The sequence below is a fragment of the Ambystoma mexicanum genome, chromosome 7p, assembly GCF_040938575.1.
Source record: "Ambystoma mexicanum isolate Mex_15411 chromosome 7p, UKY_AmexF1_1, whole genome shotgun sequence".
NCBI lineage: Eukaryota > Metazoa > Chordata > Amphibia > Caudata > Ambystomatidae > Ambystoma > Ambystoma mexicanum.
Window position 1 is genome coordinate 224,008,029 of NC_090939.1, and position 17,980 is coordinate 224,026,008.

General features: G+C 45.3%; 2 protein-coding genes across 7 annotated transcripts in view; one reads left to right on the top strand and one right to left on the bottom strand.

The window, feature by feature from the left end:
* The window catches only part of RIPPLY3 (ripply transcriptional repressor 3), a 44,169-nt gene extending 30,364 nt beyond the window's left edge, over positions 1-13,805 (bottom strand). Inside the window, exons 1-2 of the mRNA XM_069636095.1 lie at positions 13,198-13,805; positions 12,177-12,374 (exon numbers count right to left, since the gene is read on the bottom strand). Of these exons, the coding sequence (XP_069492196.1) occupies positions 12,177-12,223 (47 nt within the window). The 5' untranslated portion in view covers positions 12,224-12,374; positions 13,198-13,805. The remainder of the gene's footprint in view (positions 1-12,176; positions 12,375-13,197) is intronic.
* The window catches only part of HLCS (holocarboxylase synthetase), a 1,696,783-nt gene that overhangs the window by 151,973 nt on the left and 1,526,830 nt on the right, over positions 1-17,980 (top strand). The gene's annotated exons all lie outside the window — the stretch shown is intronic.

The window sequence follows — 17,980 nt, forward strand, 5'->3', positions numbered from 1 at the left end:
AACACTTCCACATTCTGGAGTCACAACTTTCATCTGATGTTTTACTCGGTGCCGTCCAATGTTTATTCCCAGATCTGCAGTCCCTTCAGCGGAAATATAATTCCTAACTAAATTTTGGAGTTGTCCGGGAAGTGTTGTGAGGGGAATTTGGTGGCCCTCTCCTGTCCTGAGTTTAGTTGATCAAAGGCCTTTTTGGACAGGAGGGTGGCTTGGGATCCGGTATCCACCAGAGCTGATCATTCACACTGACCGTGCGTCTTGACCGGTGCATAAATTCGACCTTCTTTGTCCTCCAAGGTGCAAAGAAAGTGTGAGTTATTTGACAGCCCGATGGTCATTTTCTTAATATTGAACTCTGACACGTTGTGATCTTGGGTGATTTTCTGTGTCGGCGGTCGTGAATCTGTAAATAAAATGTTGCAACTAACAATGGGAGTCGTTGGGGAATCCTCCTTTTCTCCGGCACTTTGGCTGTCCACCTTTACCTGGCGACAATTCTCAGGACCTGTTTGGAGAAAGGACACCCCCTCAGTTTCAATTCTGTCTGGCTTGCCTTTTTGCTGTTGAAGAGTTTCTTGTTCTGGGTTGGTCTCCATACAACCCTGTTCCACTCAGTCTTTTGGGGCCCATTTTTCTTTGGGAGGGATCCCCCCATTTTTTAAAGAGAAGGTCTGCTTACCTGATTCCGCCAGGGATTTTTCTCTTTCTAAGGGGATGATCTTGATCTCCGCCACAAAGTGGGTTCTTCTTTGGCCTGTCCTACTTACCCCTTTCTCTTTTGGTTCTACCATTTTGGGGGTAGAAGAGACACTTTCAGACTGAGAGGCTTTTAGGGGTTCTGTTAGCGTGAGAAAGGAAGCTTCATCTAGGGCTTGGAATCTCTCCTCCACCCGGGCCCCCTCCTCAGGAACCTGTAGTTTGTCAGAGGTTTCCTCCTGTCGTTTCCCCCCGAGGAATCAGCCCTGGGTGTTGGGGAATCCTGGGAAGTAGGGTTGTGTTGAGGGTTGGACTGGGGCCTCATCATGTGCCCCAGGTCATCGGTCAGTTGCTAGACCTGTCTCTCCAGCTGCAGGACCATTTCTGGGTGGTAGGGAGGGCTTGAGTCATAGCTCCGCTGCTCCCAAAAAGGGTAGTTGCCCCTTCTCCCAGAGAAGCTTGGGTACTGGAAATTCCCCCCATAATTTTCCATCCTGAATCCCCCTTCTCCCGGGTGAAGGGATCTATTGTCCTGGAACCGGGGAGAGAGAGGAGTATTATTTTGGTAGTTCTGGTTCTGGGGATATCTGGGGAAATAGTTCAGATTGTGAAGTGGAGTGATACTTTTCTCCTTAGGGAAGTTTGGAGGGAAGTATTCTGGGGCAGTACTCGCTCGATTCGTTCGGCCCCCTTGGGTTGGGGGAGTGTATACATACCCCAGGAATAGTTTGTTACCCTTATACCTACGGCTTACATAGGTGGCAGGGTCTGAGGGATCATTGTACTACCATTTGATTGTGTAGGGCTGGGGGCGTCCCTTCTGCCTTCCATTTTGCTTGTTGGCAGGAGGGTTACTTTTAGGTTCCCTGTTTCCAGATCAAATGGAGGGGTCGTTTCTACCTCTGCAACTTGTGCAAAAGCAGGGGTGTTAGATGGTCTGGGTGTTTTGGGGGGGGGTTACTCTCAGAGGGATTCTGAAACTCATAGATACTGGTGGTCTGCTCAATAACCCAACCCAGGGTCCTGTGCTCATGAAAATCACGCACCAACTGAGTCATTATGTATTTAGGGAGCTCATGGAAATATGTAGTCATGAACTCCCTGCTATTTGTGTTCACCCGCCGGGAGGTCTAAGCAAATGCCTGCTTCAACTCCTGCACAAATTCCCAAAGCGCCTGATCCTCCCCACACCTCAAATTATAGACAGCCTTGAGTACTCCGGTGAGAAAGTCCAGTTAGCAAATGCCATACAATTCATATAATTTCTGATCTGGAATGATTTCATCATTTGCTCATAATGCTCCAGTTGCTCACACAATGAAGACTTAGGATTCATGCGGTATGAGGTCAGGAAGCTCTTTATGGCCTTGATTTGTCTTATTTGGTCTTTCACAAAACCCTTGCTCTGTTTCCCTGTCTTTTTCTTCAATCGTCTTCTGACTCAGAAACGCTACTCGTATTCCCTTCCCTGTCTTCTAGACGCTCCCTAGCTCTATGAGACAGGGAATATCTCCCAAAACCACAGGGTCTGGACACCTCTTGCCCGGGAAAAAGTGAACTCTCATGGTCACTCTCCCTGTAGTTACTTTCAGGCCCAGGACAGAACCTAGTTTCCTCATCCCTCCTTCCAGGATGTTTAGGGGCCTCCTCTCTCCTGAATGTACAGAGGTTTTTAAAAGGCCCCACCTGGACTGAAGATTTAATGTTCTTCTCTAGCGAAGCGAGCTAGGTGATCTTTCTGCAATCTAATTTTTTTAAGTCCAACTCCCTCATTTTCTCATCAAGGGAGTTTTTATGTACTGAAGAACTCACTGGATTATTCCTTACTTCGCAGGACACACTGCTCTGGCCACTTTCCCTTCTGTGTGGTAGAGGTGAGTACTCCTCAATCTTAGGTAAGGACTGGCCTTCTGGATCAGGTTGGCTAGGCCTGTGTAAGTCTAGGTATGTCACAGCACTCACCCTGTGGCGCCTTTGGAATAGATGGTCTTTCCACCATTAGCATGCTGCCACGTTACAGCCTGAGCGTACGGTAGCACTCTAGTCGTTTCCAACATGGCCACCACCAGACTGAATATTCTTTCTCGGTCAACACGGCGTGGCGCATTGCAACCCTCTTACTCTCCTCTACGGGTAAGACGCTAATTCAGTGTTACTCCTTGTTCCCTCTGTGCCTCCCTCGCTTGCCTATTGTTTCCTGCTTTCCCCGCCTCCTGTTTTGTGCCTCGGCTCCTCTGTGGTTCTTCCCGTCTTCCTGGTCTCTTGGATTCTCACTCAGTTTTCTGGATCTCCACCTTCCACGTTCCTCCTGTGGGTTCTCTTCTGTTTACTCTGGATTTACCTTGTCTGTTTCTTGCTGGCAAAACATTCTAATACCAGGCATGCAATGCTTTGTTCTTACTTCCTGGTTCTTGCCTAGATTACCCATTGAATCTATGCTACAACACTCCAGGGTTTTTGGCCCTCAGTGGCTTCTCCCCAGCCCGGCTTTCCCAGGGAAGGGACCCCTAATCGGCCTGTTCTTCCAGGCAGACATAGTGGCTTCCCTTCGTTACAGACCATATATCGTTAAGGACAGAAAGACCTCCAAAAAGAAGAAGAAAGGAAAGAAGGAATTGAAGACAGGATCTCCCTCTTCAAGCAAAGAAGGATCAGGTGAGAAGCAAGGGGACATGTCTGATAGTTGTGACAGTGTGCCTCATTTTTCCTTGGGCTTGGTAGGTGGAAAGCATGATGTGAGTCTCAGTCGACCCATAGGAAGTTGTGGTTAACTGGCATGAGGTTCCTGATGAGGAGGGCTTCACCTCTGGACCGGAGGGCCCTTTCCCATATGCTGATTCTTCAGGGTACCTCAATGCCTGTTTGTATTTTTCAATTTCATTTGCCAAACTCTCACACCTGTCCTCATTTCCTGATGGTGTTCAGAGAGCTGGCTTTTTAACTCTGAGACCAGAGCCTGATTGGCCTCGAGTACTTTACTCTAGGTCATTACTCAATCTTTCAATTCCCTGCTTTCATTCTTACTTGACTTATTTTTCGGTTTTTTTCTCAGCCTTCATTGTCATTTTGAAAGCAGTATGCTTTCAAAATACCAATCTCTTTCTCTTGCACGTTTCTACACTGCGCTGCCTGTAGCAGGTCAGCTTCCACTTGCCTCGCTTGCTCCATGAGTTCTACATTTTCTTGCCTATTTTCAGTCAGTTCCTGAGAACCTGACTAATTAGTGGAAGGACACTAATCTCCTGGTTAAAGAGGTCGTTTTCCTTTACCAGTTTATGTTGTTTTATAGTATGTACCTGCTGATATATCTGATCAAAGTCATTTTGGGAATCAACCCTTTTTATAATTAACTGACTGTTTTTTCCTTAATTCGTAATTGAAAGGCCACAATGTCATCTAACAGCTCTCCATTATAACTAGTGTGATCACATACCTTATGTTGCAGTGTGCTCCCATTTTCCACACACTCTTTATGTGCAATTTGCGGTGCAGAAAACTGTGTTTTACGCTCTGCATTCCCTTGCTGCTGGGTTTTTAACTCATTTTTGAGTTGTTCCATGAGGTGAAATTGTGGTTCTGCTGTGCTTGATCTTCTAACTGCTTAAGTTCTCTCTGCGCCTCAATTAGATTCTCAGTCTGACTCCGCTTACAGGCCTCACTCTTCTTCACTCGCTCTTCAATTGAATGCAAGTGGAAGTGTAGTATAACTGCGAGCTGAGCCATTTGACTCGGTTCTTCTTGAGCATTATGTGTCATTTAAAATGCCTCTAATGCTTTGTGCCATAACCCACCTTTACACCAAATGTCAATTCCATCTCATGTGACATCTTGCATCATTTTAGCTTGCCAGATCCCTTTATCCACCACTGTCCACTCACCACGAATGAACAGTTTAGTAAGGAAATGTCTCCTGGAATCATTTAATTCAATTGTATTAATTTAAAAAAAAATCTTTTTGCAATTTTTGTAGAATTAAATTTGCACAGGGGCAAAAATCTCCCTGTTCCCACTTAATTTCCACTCACAATGCCAAATGCAAATTAATTCTTACTCAATCTTAATTTATCACCTATACACCACCCTGGAAATCCGGGTTCAAGTCCTTATGTCACTTTGACAAAACAAGGACAACTTTCCTTCCACCTTAATGCACTTACATCCAAATGAATGGTCTGTCACAGTGCACTTGTCATGAGTCAAAACTAGCCAGCCAAACCGTGCCCACAAGCCCCAATTTGAAGTAGTTTATTGAGGGGCCATCCTCAACACAGGGTTTCCTTCCCTCCACAAGGGTCATACAATAAACAGTTAATACAGTACCTTTATTCAGCCCTATCTCAGCCTCATATCATGCCCCTTAGATCTCTCCCCCTGAGCTTCCAATGAGCCAAGAACCAGGCCGGTGGACAGGAAATATGTTTGTATTTATTTTAATAATAGGGAATACAAAATTGCACTAGACTACTCATGCCACCTTCTTTGTGGGTTACAATTAACTACTTGTTACACAAATAAATCACACAAATTAATTGGGAAAAACCCAAATCACAGTACTTTATCTCAATTTCAATTAAATAAATAATTAGAGCTGGTCAGTGAACAAAATCAATTACAAATGTAGTGCTGTGCAATTTCGATTTTCCTGTGTGCTTAAAAGGCTAGCAGTAAATAAACACAGGGTATTTTTGCAGTGGGTTTTTCAGATCCTCTCCTACTTTTGGTCTGTGTTGAGGAAGTCAGACAGAAACATTGGGATGATTTACGAATTTGGGATTTCAGACCCGCCCTCCACTTAAAGGCCTGTGTTGGGGAAGCTGGATGGTAAAAAGTTAGATGATTTGAGAATTTTGGATTTTAGACCCCCCCTCCACTTAAAGGCCTGTGTTGGGGAAGCTGGACAGTAACAAATGGGATGTTTTAAGAAGTTTGGATTTAAGACCCCCCGCCTCTCCCCTTCCACTTAAAGTCCTGTGTTGGGGAAGCTGGACAGCAACAATGGGGATTGTTCGAGTTTTGGGGTAACGTCGTTCCTTAAAGAAGTCAGTTGAACAGGACAAATGGGATTACCCAATTACATTACAGGCTATAGTTTTCAGCTCACACTGGGAATGGGCTTTGTTAATTTTGAATTTGATCAAAAATCACTGTGTGGTGTTCTGCCAAGGAGAATTAATTAAATTCATCTTTTTATTTAATTAGACCGAGGATCTACACAGTGTTGCCTCTCGCCCACTATAAAGGGAAACTATTTAAGGCAAGCAGATTCCCCCACCTTTTGGTCTCCTGGGGTTCAGTTCTACTTACATATAAAACCTCTATTTTAAAGTTCAGGAAAGCCAGCTGCATTTCAGGACCCTCTTAGGGGATAGGGCAGGGGTCTGGCTACTCTTCGTTCAAGGCTGGTCCCCAGTTCTTCACCATAGAGTCCAGTCAGCTTTTAAGTCTCCCCAGCAATAGACAGCTCTACCCAGAGAAAATCTCTGCAAAATCTCCTTTTGGTGTTTCCTTGTGAATGTCAGATGGTCAGTCTTAGCAGCTCCTTTAACTGTGGTAATGTTAGGAGCTTTCTTGCTTTCCTCATAGTCCATCCACTTTATATAGCAGTGATGACACCATCAAGTTAACAATCTTGGGGAGTTCCCTGCAAGAGTTCTCGCACCCAGGAATGGACAGTTACCCTTCTTTCACGTCCCAACTCCAGCCCCTCTCCAAGGACTGGTTTAGAGTCTGGAACCGACATATGGCAACTTTCCTTTGAAATCCCCTTTTGTTTTCATGTCAAATTTTGGCAAAAATCTAGTTATGTGCCAAAAACCTTAGGATATACTAATAACTTCATATATATATATATATATATATATATATATATATATATATATATATATATATATATATATATTCAGATAATCATGGGGAATTTAATAAAATGACGGCCATTTCGGCATCATGTTGCACAGCTCTGTGGCAATTTTCTGCCATTTGCACAAAAAGCATAATAATTAGGAACATTAAATTTACTCTCCAAATACCTAATTTTCCCCCCACCAGTCCGCCAACTCTAAAATCCAGACATGTTCAGATCAGCCAAAAACCCATTTTAGCTGTCATTACAATCCCCTAAATCGCAGATTGAGGAATTTTATATCAACAAAATCGCCTGGAAATTATCCAAAATATGACACATAAATCAATGCAATACGACTTGTGGTTGCTGGAAAAAAAGTTATAATAGTCCAGAAAGTAGATGTATGGGTGCAAATCTTTGTACAGTGCACTTTTACCACTCTATATTAAATGTCGTGGCAAGCTGCGCCACTCCTTCGCTTGCGACGCAGAGGGTATTTGGACCCGTTACAAGAACTCTCACAACAATTACAGAACAATACTGAGAGATTATGGACCTCTCATTTAATTTGAACACCCGATGCTACTAACCAACAGTCTCTGCACATACGCAGCAAGAATGCTCGAATTCTAGTACCTAATCTTCAAGCAACCCACATAGGACTAATACAATTAGATTCGCCATGGGGAATAGAAGCCAGATATGGTCTATATGTTGATTCAAGCTGAACAATTGCCTTGAGGGCGACTAAGGTCGAAACACGTATTGGTGGACCGATTTTGTGAATAAAACCCTTTATTGGAAGAAATGTGCAAAGGATATACTGATTTAATTACTTTGTCAACCAATATGTTCACATAAATTCAAGAGGCAGAGCGCAAGACAATCCAATCCCCACCACAGCTCATAAGTTATAATAGTCCTTTTAAATGAATTATAAATCCGCATTGTCAGGAAAAGGGAGCTCTGCTTCCTCCAAGCCATTTGTCTCTCTGGACGAGCCTGTGACCACAGTTTTTTTATTAGTCTCTTTGTTGTTTGAAGTTGGTTAGTTGTTTGATGTTGGTGGCTACAAATTGTAAATGAGGGATGTGTTTGCTACACAGAGATCTCCTAAATAATGAGCTAGTCCAGCCCTGTGATGTCACAAGGCCTGTCCTCTTATCTGAAGGGGAGCATGATTCTGATCCGAAAGGCTTCTATTTCTTGTATTTTTTTCAAAGTTTTAGCTTCCCTTGATTGTAGCCCCTGTTTTCACACCTCCCCCCTACATTCCGGTCATGCACCAGCCAAGGCCAATTGTCCTGCCCAGAGCACATTTTATTGCAGTTTAAACAGTTGGGATGCACAAACCAGGCTGGTTGTGGGGGAAACCTCTTGTGAATGTTGCCCATTGTCCTAACATCAGCCTTTATTCTGTGACACAGTGTTTTTTACTGTTCAGAGTTCACTTTGCTTTTGCTTTTGCACTGAAGGTGCAAAGCTGTTTCTTTTAGTCATTGACAAAATACACCTTTAATTACATGCCGTTCGATTGTCTGTTGAAAAGTGTGGTCTGAACTGTCACAGTGCCCCCCTTTTGATGGGTGACAGTTTCAGTGAAAATGCTGCATTTATTTCTCAGCCAGTAATGTGATGTGCTTTTCCAATCTGCACTTGGATTACATAGTTTTTTAGCTTTTTCTGGATTTCCACTGCAGAAAGACACCCACATAGTCTGCCTCGGGCCTACAGGAACTTTCCATGGCAACAAACTGTTCTTTGCTTTTTAAATGTTTTCTGCCATTTTGCATGTGAAGCATAATATACGTTACTTTTTGTCAACACACACACACCATGGGCCTCATTACACTGATGGCGGTATTAGCACATGGACCAAGGTGCTATTAGCACCTTGGTCCATGCTGGTAAAATACCGGCACTGCCTTGGTGGAAGGGGGAATTACCGCCACATTCCAAGGTTGGCAGGGCGGTAATTCCCCCTTCCACCACTGCCCTTCCCCATTCCCATTTTTGCCCCATAGGGCATAATGGGAATGGGGAAGGTGCTAATTACGGCACCGCAATTTTGCAGTGCCGTAATTAGCACCAAGGTCCCTTAGCGGGTTGGTTTTTAACGCCTGCAAAAAGCAGGCATTAAAGCACCAACCCGCTAAGGGACCTCGTAGTAAGGCGGTAATGGTTAATGGTCACCGTTACCATTAACGGTGACCGTTAACCATTACCGCCATCCGTGTAATGAGGCCCCATGTCTTTTCCCTGACATCTTTATGTTGGCTGGGGACATTTTTTTGAATGTCTTGCTTTAACTTGCAAACACACATGCAAATCCGTTTTGGTGGCAGTTTAAAAAAATCCTGTATTTCATGTGAAACGGACCTTTACATTTCTTCTGCCTTTGTGAATCAAAATGCTGCTTTTCCTTTGGTAATGACGGGCAGGCCTTTTTCACATGACCCTTAGGTTCCGTTGGTTTGGGGCCTTTGATTACACCCCTCAGTACCAAGCCATTTCGAAATGTATGCATCTGCCAAATGTGTCCATCATTCCATATGCCCATAGATCAAGACCAGATCCAATGAGGACAGAAACTGATAGGAAGCCCCAATAGGTAGGACCTGAAACGACCACAGTAGCAAGAGAAATAGAATCTGGGAACCAATTGCCCTGGAATACACAAGACAACAGCATTAAGAAGAACAGCACAAAAACATATAGTTGAAAATCCAAACCTTAACTCGGATGGCCCAGACAGCACCACCCACATGTACCGGCCACAAAGGGACAGCAACACCTATTACAAAAAGGACTCCCACATAAAGGAAGCCCACCGAATCCTGGAACCACTGTTGGAAAAGCATGAGAAATGCAAAACCTACTCTCTTGTGATGTTACTGTGCTGTTATCGAGAGAAATGTGAGCTATATCAGCCCACAAAGTATAATGGAGACGGTCACAATTCCCCAAACCAGAGATGGCTCCATACTTCCAACCCATAGGAAGTAATCGTGATCACCAACAAGAGAGACAACAATATTGATCTTGGTAACCAAGGACAGAAAACATTCAGGGACCATCACACAATCCACCTGATGCAGACATAGAACACCTGCCCATGGTCCTCAGCAGGGGCCTACGACCTTAACAGCAGTGCCATGAAAGCCTGAGTGATTGGTGGGAGTTGGGAATCATATCCCAATTAAGCCAAAAAGGAAAGCAGTCCTGTTGAGACATGTCGGAAGATAATATGCACTCACTAGTAGGCCAAACAGAGAAACATCGGGAGGTTATTTACTTTCCAACCCTGGGCACCTGCGCCCACAGAGACCGAACAAGGAGCACTGTTATATGTGTCGCCAAACATTGCAGACTCCCTGTATAACAAGGCAGGCTACTACATTAAGCAGAGAAAGGACACCTGGAAGAAGAAAAAAACTCTACTTACCACACGTAAGCCTTCCTTAAAATAACCATCTGCCACCAAAAAGCGTAAATCAGTACTCAGTGTAAAAACAATAGAACAAGACCACTAACTCACAACTTGTTTCAAAAAGACATACAACTATGGGACCTGGGAAACCTATACCGCCAATTACTAGCCAGGCCATACACATTTTAGCTGCCAAGACCCGGCAAGAACGTGAGCACTCAGCAAGCCATGGTGATAAGCTGTACCAGGACGAAACACTATAAACATGCATGATAAGATCGTTTATATCCCAAAGGACAGCTCGACCTACTAGTTTGAGCAAGTCCGAGGCAATGAAGGTCCTAAATGCTCCAACTTGGTGAAGTCAGAGGGGGGATCAAAACCGCATTCGCACATTCCAAACCAAGGGAAAAAAAACATGGACCTGCCGACTTCCTCAGGGAACCCCAGCTCCTAGCCAGGCATACTCTTCTTCTTTCAATGAAGGGGGAAGTACGTTTATCAGGAAACCAGTGCGACTACAGATGATGCCCTGGCAACCACAGATAATTCTAAAAATATTGCTTTAGTTATCAAGCTGGGCAACACGAGACCATGAGAGACGGGGAGATAGAAAACATATCTCCATTAAACAAAGGGGCCCATGCACTTCGCAGGCTGTACCACCAGACAGGAATAAGCGTAATCAGAGTGGTGCGGCTGAAGGCCCCAATCCTACACCTTATAACTCATAAAAAAGACGAGAATGGGGCTCATTCAATGTGGGCCCGCAGAAAGCACAGAAACCCGGAAACATTCACACTGAAACATTTTACTGCATAGCACAAGACCTGACCCTGTGAGCTTCCCCACAAGAACCCACAACTGACAATGTCCTTGTGCCAGCAGGGCAAACAGCTCTGGACCATCTCTTGAAATAAAGAAAAACAGGAAGGCCAAGTGCCCATGAGTCCTAAAGAGCACCTGATGCTGCCCACCGTCTGCTCCAAGCACACCTGCCGTTTGGATAGAGCTGCCTCGCATCCTTCGAAACCATATATAGCAGTCCTTGGCTGGTCACACCACCTGGATGAAACTCCTCAAGACCAGCTTTGTAAACAGAACCACATAAACCAGGAACATGGTTCCATGACCACACCCACACTGAAACAATTAATTTAATCAGCCAAACAGGTATATTAGAACGTCTTCCCTGTTCCAAACCATTCACTTAGTTGGCTCAAGCGCATCAGTGGTCGAAGTGGGCAGGAGCGGTGCTCCTCTACTTTTTTTTAATGAGGTTCTGCTGTTCCTATACTTTTATTTTAAAAAGAAACTGTTCCAGAATGGTTTCGTTTTAAAATCATAGTCTAGGAAGCAGTTGAAACTTTCACTTCAGTGCAATGCACTGAACGTTCCTTAAACAGCAGGCGCGATTGTTTGGGGTTTGTATTGTGTGTTGGGGGGAAGGGCGTGGTGCCCGGGTTTGTGGGGAGCTGGGGGGCGGGGGTGATTTCAGGCCAGCAGGGAATATAACTACATAACTCCACTACTTCTTTTCATGCACTTCGATCACTGAATGACCAATGTACACCTACTTCCTGCCCACACATCCTGTAGGGTTAAGTAATTTCAATCCAATTAGTGGATTTGAATCTGCAGCCTTGCCACTTGCAACCCATGCTGTAGCTTCTGAGCTACCCAGTCTCCCTTACCCCTGAAACACCACGTGTTGAGGACGTTCACTGTTTTTATGTATCCTGTGTACTTTTGTAGCGTTAAATGCTATTATAGTTTGCCAATCTTCTGTTAAGATTAAACTACCCAATGCTACTTCATCCCCCACCTTTCATTTAACCTGCACACGCCTTACTTGATTGTGCCACAGACGGCTTTGTGCTTCGAAGACTCACAGTGGCATACACCTGATTCACCAGCTGTACTTTAAAGTTGCCCTTCATGCGTGGTTGCCCTAGTAATTGCAAGCCCAAACCCCCCTCTCCCTGTCCACTACAAAGCCGAGAGGGGCTGGACTAACTGAAGCCACCAGAACACACACCAAATAGAGTTTAGGGAACATGTGAAGTCTACAGCCCATGGAATTCCCAGGCAAGCTGAAAAGAAACAAAAATCGGACATAAATGAACAAAGTCGAACCCTCTTCCCTAGTCCAGCAGGTCGGTATGCAGGGCGAAGCATACACTTCACAAACAAGGCACGTCTTACCTTGCTATGGTCCACAACTCATGGCGCTCATCAGTGACTCGCCTCATCCATCTTGAGGGAGGATGGGTGGTGTGTAGAGCCAGGCAATGTATGGGAATGGCTGAGTCAGGGCCGAGCCTGTGGGTCTCTCTCGTCTGACTCTTAGAGCCAAACACGAGCCGAGCCTGGAAATTGGGCCACCTGCAACAGAGGAGGGGCCTAGTTGGGGGGAAGAAAAGTGGGTGGGGCAAGAAAATTAGCTAAAGGGGTTGGGGAGTCAACAAAAAAGCTAAAGGGGCAGCAAAAAGGGCTTAATGGACTGGGGAAAGAAAAGGGACTAGAGGGCAGGAACAAGGACTGTGGAAAGAATAGGAGCTAAACAGGACTGGGGCAACAAAAGGGGCTAAAGGGACTGGGGCAACAAAAGGGGCTAAAGGGACTGGGGGGTCAAGGAAAGGGGCAAAACGGACCTGGAGGCAGTTAAAGGGATTGAGGGGCAACAAACGGCGCTAAATGGTACTGGGGTTCAAGAAAAGGGGCAAAACAGGTCTGGCGCAGCTAAAGAGGTTACGGGGCAACGCAAAGGGCTAACTGTGGCTGCGGGTAACACAAGGGGCTAAAGGAACTGGGGGTGAAGAAAAGGGTCAAAACGGGCCTGGAGCAGTTAAAGTGGTTGAGGGGCTACAAAAGGAGCAGCATGGTACTGGGGGTAAAGAAAAGGGGCAAACTGGGTCAGGGGCCGCTAAAAGGGTTAAGGGGCAAAAAAAGGGGCTAAATGTGGATAGGGTCAAGAAAAGGGCAAATCGGGTCTGGGACAGCTAAAGAGGCTAAATGGGACTGGGGTCAAGGAAAGGAGCAAAAGGGGTCTGAGGCAGCTAAAATGGCCAAGGGGCAACACAAGAGCCTACATGGGACTGGGGGGGTCAAGAAAAGGGGCAAACCGGCTCTTGGGGCAGCTAAAGGGGTTGGGGCAACAAAAGGGATAAAGGGTATTGGGAAGGGCAAGAAAAGGAGTTACTCTGCAACAAATGGGCACACTTACCTTTTTGGATTCACTGCTGCTGCTTGTCTGACAGCACCACCAGGAAGTGTTCCAGTCAGTGGCGGACTTAACGGTCGGCAGACAGACAAATGGCGAGCGGGCCCCTGTGCCCTGCCCCACCTCTTCCCTTCTCAGTCTCTCTGAGACACATGTTGCAGTCAGACCCGAACTTCAGCAGATGGTCACGCACTATAATGGAGGCAATTAATCTTAATCTATTAATGGGCGTTAAACACCTGCCACGTGGTGCACAATGCCCACTATTACTCTGTGTTAATCACTTCCCAGTTGTTCGCTGCAGCTCGGTCCAGGGTGCTCTGACTGGCAGTTTACTTCTCGCCGTATCCCCTCTCAAGAAACGCACGCTCCTCTGCTCTAGCAAGTGTTTAAAGTATTATAGTTAAAAAATAATGCAGATTTAAGCAGACCTGAATTCTGCTTGTTGTAATATTAGTTCAGGGCTGGATGTCTGTGCTCGGGCCTTTAAAATCACAACTATCTGCCACTGGTTCCAGTCCGACCCAGCCAATCAATGAGTGGCTGGGGCGAGACCAGAAAAAGAAAAAAAGAAATAAGAAACGCTCCTGGTGTGCTGGCAGCATTTACAATGTCTGTCTGACTTACTGTGCCAGCAGTCCGGATTACTGTCCTGCCCCAGCCAATCAAAGAGTGACTGGGGAGGGACCGGCAGTCAGGCGGCCAGGACCAGAAGAGATGCAGACGCGCTCTTGGTATCCCATACCGATCCGGTATCCCCTGTCTTCGGCTGTCTTCGTAGATCGCAGACCAAAGTAGGAGAGTTCCGAGCCTCGGTATGGGGTACCAAATGTTTCACAACACCGTCATAACGCCCGAGTTCCATATTGTCCAGTCAGGGGAGTATTCAGCATTGCCAGAGGGAATGGGGGACAGCCACGGTGAAACTCCTGCTACGTTCCCCTCAAATGCAGTGCACGCAATTTCAGGTTGTCTCATTCGTGCCCACAAACCGCCCACCCCTGCACCAATCTATTTTTTTAGTAACTTTACTAGTGGCATCTCGCATTTTAACACAACAAAAAAAAAACGGCAGAATCATTACAAATGCAGGGAACTCATCTATTAGAGATCTGTCCAGGCGCTCTGGGGCAAAATACATACACATCAACTAATTTGCATATGGATTACATCAACGTACATTAATTCACAGAAAGCACATTGCAAGGAGCATCATCAGTCTTTGATACTTGGAGGCGCCATGCAAGTGACTTTAGAATAAGTTGTCATAAGTAAGCCAAATGGCAAATCATTTTGTGGTGCAACATACCTTAATTGCACTGTTATATATGGAGCAAGTCAGGCTTTTAAATAACAGCATCATATATTAACACATAAGCTTTGAAGTGAATCACTTACAGAGCTGCAGATAAGACACAGGGCCTCATTCCGACCCTGGCGTTAACCAAGGCGCTATTAGCGCCTTGGTTGACGCCGTTATTTTTACGACTCCGCCATGGTGAATGGCGGAATTACCGCCCCATTCCAAGGTTGGCAGGGGCGGTAATTCCCCATTCACCATGGGCCCTTCCCCATTCCCATTTTTGCCCCATAGGGCTCAATGGGAATGGGGAAGGCGCTAATTACGGCACCGTAAATTACGGTGCCGTAATTAGCCCGTAGGTCCCTTTGCGGGTTGGTTTTTTAACGCCTACAAAAAGCAGGCGTTAAGTACCAACCCGCAAAGGGAACTCGGAATAGGGCGGTAAGGGTTTAACGGCACCGGTCTCGTTACCGGTGACCGTTAACCCTTACCGCCCTACTCCGAATGACCCCCACCGTCTGATTTCATGATCTGCCCAGGATCACACACTTTGGTTAATAGTGAAACCGGGATGGAGACAATTTAAGCAACTGAGCACGTCTTCACAGTTTTAGTTTATTTAGATATTTATTAAGGTTTCCCTTTGCATTTCATGTGCTTAAATAATACTTTATTTATATCAATGCCTTGGAAGCAAAGCACAGTACATAACAAACTTCCCTTTCATTATTAACTTTACACTATACATCATTATAGAAATATGTTGAGGAATAAGAGGATGGATTTGGTTTTATTGTCCCCATCCTGCATGCAAAGTCACAATACCATCATGCAGATTAATGTGAGCCTAACAAATCCCCCTTGGGTAAAGCCATAGTCATTATTTCATAAAGCCTGCAGCATAATGCAACCTTCTAACACCTGATCACTCCCTGCCATGCACATTTCTAAAAGGACAAAAGTCCCTGCTAATAGTACCCCCTCCCTCTCAATAGTGCCAAATGGCTCACATTGAAATGCTCTGTTGACACAGAGCAACTTGCAAGCCCCTGTGCTGCTGCCCTGAGCTCCTTGGAACATTGTCCTGCCAAAGGTTTCGGAAAGTTGTGCTGCTGCCGGGACAATTAATGCGCTGAGAAGGAATTACTGAGCACACATTGTTCTGCCAGTGGGACACCTTTCTCGCTGGGCACCTTCATTGAGGTGCCAAACAGGAGAGGTGGCCCACTGACGAAAGTCCCGGTCAGGCTCTCAAAAGAGCCTGTGGGGTGACAGCGTGCCCCCCCTTAACCACTGGCTCGGTACGCCACTGTTACTTGATCAGTCAGCTGAACTGCATTGAGTTAATTGAAACTTAGTTGGTTATATGGTTATTTGTAGCTTAAAAAAATCACAGCTGCCAACACTTGGTGGGTTATTTGGTTTTTAGTAGCTGAATAAATCACAGCTGCCAACAGTGATGGAAATGGGTACACAAACTACGCTTGGAAATTGAAAAAATACTCCGTAATACTACGTTCTTAGGGAAATTGACCCGATAGATGGGTTCACTGTAGAGGGTGTTGTGTAGCGGTGCAGTCATCATGGCAGGCACGTAAAACACATACAAATAATATTTCATTTTACAGGGTTGACATGAAACGCAGATAAATCACACAATAAATGAGACTGACAAGATATATATTACACATCTCATAGCATAGTGGGAGTATTTGTGGTGTTTCACTTTTAAGAACATGTATTGCCCCTCTAAGGATGTCAAGAGAGGATTAGAGTCAAAACCTACCCTTGTTCTAGGCCTTTGACTCTAATCCTCTCTTGACATTCCTCTCTACACCCTCTAGAGTCAGGCCCCCTCACAAAAAAGAGGGTCTCGCACCATTTTTCTCACACCCTCTAAGGATGTGTCATGACAGCCTCATACCTGACTGGAAGAATCAGCCTCCGCATGCACGTGCAATACCACGGTGGTAGACTAAATGTAATGGCACTCTATCTCTCTGTCTCACTGTGTAGGGCCTGCAGGCCTACCCCTTGTGATCACAGGCCTGTGGCCCTGCTAGTCTGGGTGTGGTCTGGGTGCCCCAGACCAGCATGTGTAACGGGGTGCCTCCAGGCCACTGGCCCTCTGTGTGATCACAGAGCAGCTGCTTCTCCGGGAGCCCAGGGCAGCTGCGGTCTTGTTGTGTGACCACGACGATCAGGGTGATCCCTGCCACATTAATTTTGTATTGGTGCCTCGAGCACCTGTTGGGCTGGCCCAGAGTCACAGTGCACAGAAATTATGTACTCCCCTCCCCAATTCAAGGGATAGTTCAAGCAGAGCATTGTTAAATGTTACCCTCAAAAATAAGGGGATACCAAATATTACAACCCTATATTAGCCATTATATTTGGTATCCCCTTCAAAAAAAGGATGGGATGGCTTCCAGAAGCAGCTGTTACAGTGAAGGATTATGATGTACTCCCCTCCCCAATGCAATGGATAGTTCAAGCAGAGCGTTGTTGAATATTACTCCTCAAAATCCAAGGGCATACCAAATATTACAACACTATATTAGCTGTAATATTTGGTATCCCCTTCAAAAAAAGGATGAGATGGCTTCGAGAAGCTGTCACAGTGTAGGCTTCTGATGTACTCCTCTCCCCAATGCAAGAGATAGTTCAAGCAGTGCATTGTTAAATGTTACCCCTCAACATCAACGGGATACCAAATATTACAGCACTATATTAGCTGTAATATTTGGTATCCCCTTCAAAAATAGGATGAGATGGCTTCCAGAAGCTGGCACAGTGTAGGCTTCTGATTTACTCCTCTCCCCAATGCAAGAGATAGTTCAAGCAGTGCATTGTTAAATGTTACCCCTCAACATCAACGGGATACCAAATATTACAGCACTATATTAGCTGTAATATTTGGTATCCCCTTCAAAAAAAGGATGAGATGGCTTCCAGAAGCTGTTGCAATGTAGGCTTATGATGTACTGCTCTCCCCAATACAAGGGATAGTTTAAGCAGCGCTTTGTTAAATGTTACCCCTCAACATCAAGGGGATACCAAATATTACAACCCTATATTATCCATTATATTTGGTATCCCCTTAAAAAAAAGGATGAGATGGCTTCGAGAAGCTGTCACAATATAGGCTTATGATGTACTCCCCTCCCCAATGCAAGAGATAGTTCAAGCAGTGCGTTGTTAAATGTTACCCCTCAACATCAAGGGGATACCAAATATTACAGCACTATAGTAGCTGTAATATTTGGTATCCACTTCAAAAAAGGAGGAGATGGCTTCCAGAAGCTGTCGCAGTTTAGGCTTATGATGTACTCCCCTCCCCAATGCAAGGGATAGTTGAAGCAGTGCTTTGTTAAATATTACCCCTCAACATCAAGGGGATACCAAATATTACAACCCTATATTAGCTGTAATATTTGGTATCCCCTTCAAAAAAAGGATGAGATGGCTTCCAGAAGTGCGTAT